Here is a 4,088-nt window from a genome sequence, read left to right on the forward strand (position 1 = left end):
AATTCGCATCGCAGCCATAATAATTGTGGAGATTTCTTTAGAAATACAGATGTGCTTATACTCATCTCTGTATCTTTTTAACGAGATTAAATGTTGACTGTTCCACTAGCCTGGGTGAACCCTGGCGAACTCACTGAAGCTGATTATCAAATTGCCAAAATCCCAATCATATGTGTTTATCCAGCACGGGGCGGGCTTTATGCAATGACAGACAGTGGGGTACAATTAGCTGTGTTGTTCACCACAACCAATGGCTACAGCGGATGGTGTCAGTGTTAAACTACAGCTCTGGAAATTGTTGGTGTTTTTTGGGGGGGGAAATTTGATGTCATCCTACGGTTGGTGAGAGACATTCGAATGAGTTGATGGTCATATTCAAATTGGCCAGCCCTGTGTGTGTGTGTGTGTGTGTGTGTGTGTCTGTGTCTGTGTCTGTGTCTGTGTGTGTGTGTGTGTGTGTGTGTGTGTGTGTGTGTGTCTGTCTGTCTGTTTGTCTGTGGTCTCTTGATTTTGAATAGTAGCGTTCGAATGTCACTCAGCAATCGTAGGATGACATCAGAAAAATTAGAAATAGTCACTTTTTTTCTAGAGCTGTATGAGGACATTTATTTGCCATTTATTTGAAACTGAATAAAATCTGTTTTAACCTCTATTGTCTCTGCTGGCTGAAATTAAACACTCCTTGGAAATCCGAAGTGAATGAAATGTCTCCAAACTCATTCTCAAATTTAGTTGAGATTTGAGAGGCGGTCAACAGCAATGTGTAGTGTAGCACTTCAGTATATCCCAGGTGCGCTGTCATCTCCCTGTCATTTACATATTTCCCACATGACTATGTTGTCATTTCAAGATAATAACAATTGCAATATTGTTTCTTTTCAACTCAAGTGAAATGTGTGTGTATATTTTTGCTCCTAGTGAACCTATGGGTGTCATGGAGACCAGACAGGCCTCAGGGTAAGATACTTCTGGTCTCGTGCGCTGCTGGTGCTGTTTGGGATGGATGAGGTTGAACCAACATTAAAGCTCAGCTGACTGACTTGAGGCAGAGTGGGGAGAGTCGGGGTGGGTATGTGTGAGTGTGAGTGCTCTCCTTCTGTGAGTGACCTAATCGTGCGCCAACTTTGCCACTGGTTTGGGATTGAGAGGTCACATGAATACCCACAAATGTGTGTGAGCATGTGAGAGAATTCTGTGGAAGGAGAGTAATTTGGCTGACTGAAAAGCTTATCAAAAGGTTCATAACAATACCAGAAAGATGTCTGGAATTCATTAATGAACAACAGTGACTAAATAGACATGCTTAAATAAATAACAAAGAGGTGATGAATATATGTGGCAAAGTTACAAGTTATGACATAATTTTAAAAAACGTTATGATTCGACATGATCTGTAGATCATTTTCAGAAGTCCTTTTCATAAATGTTATATATTTGGATACTGAGTACATGATGTAAGATTAACTTAAATGTCATTGATCTCTAGCTTGTTAACTTGCATCCTCAAAAATACCATGATGTACAGTAAGCCTATGAATAATAAGATAGGCCATGTAGGCTATCAGACTTGAATTTATTCAATTTTTTATAAGTTTTACTTTATTTAGATGTTTTCATTAGCCTACATGTGTTAGCAAATTAGATCTACACCAAATATTTTCTCTTTGACTGTAGGCTGTAGTCTCTGCCACGGAGGCCTGAGGGGGTAGAGAACGCATGACTGAACCTTCCACCACCCAACCTTGCCCCATTCCCCTCCGCTGATTTAGTCGGAAATGTGATGTAGTCACGAGGAGATCAGAAATCCAGGCAGTCATGCGCTAATCCACTATTTAAAGCCACACGTTCGTTTTGCTGCTTTTTAGGAAGCTAAGTGCCATGTCAAGACGACACGTTTCCCCAATGAACAAAGAAATGTCATAGCACAAACCTTTCCGCAAAAGTCCCCACTAAGTCGACATATTGGTGCTGTTTAATGGATTTGTAAGGGAAATAACTTTTATGTTGTTGCTGCTGCAGAAGAAATAGCCACCTCAGATCACAAAAGAGTGACTGCGAGTTCGGTGTTGTGAGATTGTTCATACCTACTTCATCGCCATGTGGAAATACGGGTGTCTGGTGTTACTGAGCGCGGTAGTTGTCAGCGCCCAGTTTCCAAGGGTGTGCGTGACGCCAGAGGGACTCCGCAGCGGTCAGTGCTGTCCATCGCCAACTGCGGTGAACGACCCTTGCGGTGCGAGTGCGGGACGCGGACAGTGCGTACCGGTAAACGCGGATTCGCGACCACACGGACCACAGTACCCCCATGACGGTCGGGATGACAGAGAACGATGGCCCGTTCGCTACTTTAACCGGACGTGCCAGTGCAATGGGAATTTCTCTGGCTTCGACTGCGGCCGGTGCAAGCATGGTCTTTCAGGTCCCAACTGCGATCAGCCGGTGTCCGTAGGTGAGACTGAATAACAAATAAAATCAAAAAGAAAAAAACATGAGAAAACACCAGACGAGCCATTCAGCAACAGGTGTTTTTAAAGTTAGTAGCACAGCACAGCCAAGGCCACAAACACCATTGGAAGAGTCAAGATCTGCTGCATGTTTAGCCTACTCAAAAAAAAAAAAAAAAATGACTTTACATAGGTATTCTTGACATTTTGGTTAGACGTCGTATACCGTAACTATAACCTGCACAAACTTACTCGAATAGCCTATTAGGAATGCATTCATTGATAATAATCTATATTTTTGCTTTCTGTGTTATGAACATCAGTAATTAGTGTAAGATTTTCCCCTACAGTGAGAAGAAACGTGATGATGTTCAATGCTGAAGAGAAGCGCGCTTTCTTGGATGCTCTGGACCGTGCTAAGCGCACAGTACATCCGGACATAGTGATAGCCACCCGCAGATTCGCTGAGGTGTTTGGACCGGATGGGAACACCATGCAGTTCGAGAACGTCACTATCTACAACTATTTCGTGTGGACCCACTACTACTCCGTCAGCAAAACATTCATGGGACCGGGCCAGCTGAGTTTCGGAGGAGTCGACTTCTCGCACGAGGGGCCCGGGTTCGTGACTTGGCACCGGTACCATCTGCTTCAGCTCGAGCGGGATATGCAGGTAAAGACGGAGATGGAAGTTCTCTATTTTGACGTTATTGTCCTCAAGTATTACGCACAAGTCTGTCTATCTCTCTATAAAAAGAGAGACATTGCGGATGTGAGTGTGGTGCTGATGTGTTTGTTCCATTTATTTACGCGATTTCACGCTTTAATCTGGCGTGTTCAACCAGAAAAAGCTGTTAAACATGTATGAGCCAAAGCCAAGGCCATCTATCAGACCTCTTGACAAGTAGTATTGCATTTACTTGCACTGTTGGTTACATTTCTGTATGCTGGCCTTAATTAGAAATAACATGTCACGCTCATATATTTGTTTAGTTTTGTTTTGATTTTGCAAAGTATGATACTGGTTGAAGTTAATTTGAGAAGTATAATCAAGTGACATGTCTTTTTAATAATTAATTAATAAAAGACTATTGTAAAAATAAATAATAATGAATGCTGCTATTGCTCATGGTTACTATACTATATGGCATATTTTAAATAATATTAACTTCATTATTAGGCCTATGCTAAAGAAAAGTCTCAACTACATGTTATATCATCCCTGTATATACTTTGTTCCCACCTGGCAGGATATGCTGCAAAATCCGAGATTCGCCCTGCCCTACTGGAACTTTGCCATTGGTGGGAGCAGGTGCGACATCTGCACGGACGATCTGATGGGGGCACGGAGCTCCTTCGACATGAACGACATCAGCCCCAACTCCCTGTTCTCCCAGTGGAGAGTCATTTGCGAGAGTGTGGAGGACTACGACACACTTGGAACCATCTGCAATAGTAAGTCAAACCCTCTCCAAAGGCCTTCACACAAAAGGAAATTATATTTATATATATTTTTTTTAAAGGTTATTTTTTGGGCTTTTTATGCCTTTAATTGGACAGGACAGTAGAGAGAATGACAGGAAGCGAGTGGGAGAGAGAGTAGGGGTGGGATCCGGAAAGGACCACGGGGCGGGAATCGAACCC

At 42.7% G+C, this 4,088-nt stretch overlaps 1 protein-coding gene across 1 annotated transcript in view; it reads left to right on the forward strand.

The window, feature by feature from the left end:
* The first annotated feature begins 1,914 nt into the window (after nt 1–1,914).
* Nucleotides 1,915–4,088, forward strand: part of LOC134059770 (5,6-dihydroxyindole-2-carboxylic acid oxidase-like) — an 8,514-nt gene continuing 6,340 nt past the window's right edge. The window contains exons 1-3 of the mRNA XM_062516266.1: nt 1,915–2,449; nt 2,795–3,117; nt 3,695–3,899. Coding sequence (XP_062372250.1) covers nt 2,098–2,449; nt 2,795–3,117; nt 3,695–3,899 — 880 coding nt within the window. The 5' untranslated portion in view covers nt 1,915–2,097. The remainder of the gene's footprint in view (nt 2,450–2,794; nt 3,118–3,694; nt 3,900–4,088) is intronic.

This window comes from Sardina pilchardus, chromosome 16 (genome assembly GCF_963854185.1).
Source record: "Sardina pilchardus chromosome 16, fSarPil1.1, whole genome shotgun sequence".
Lineage (NCBI taxonomy): Eukaryota > Metazoa > Chordata > Actinopteri > Clupeiformes > Clupeidae > Sardina > Sardina pilchardus.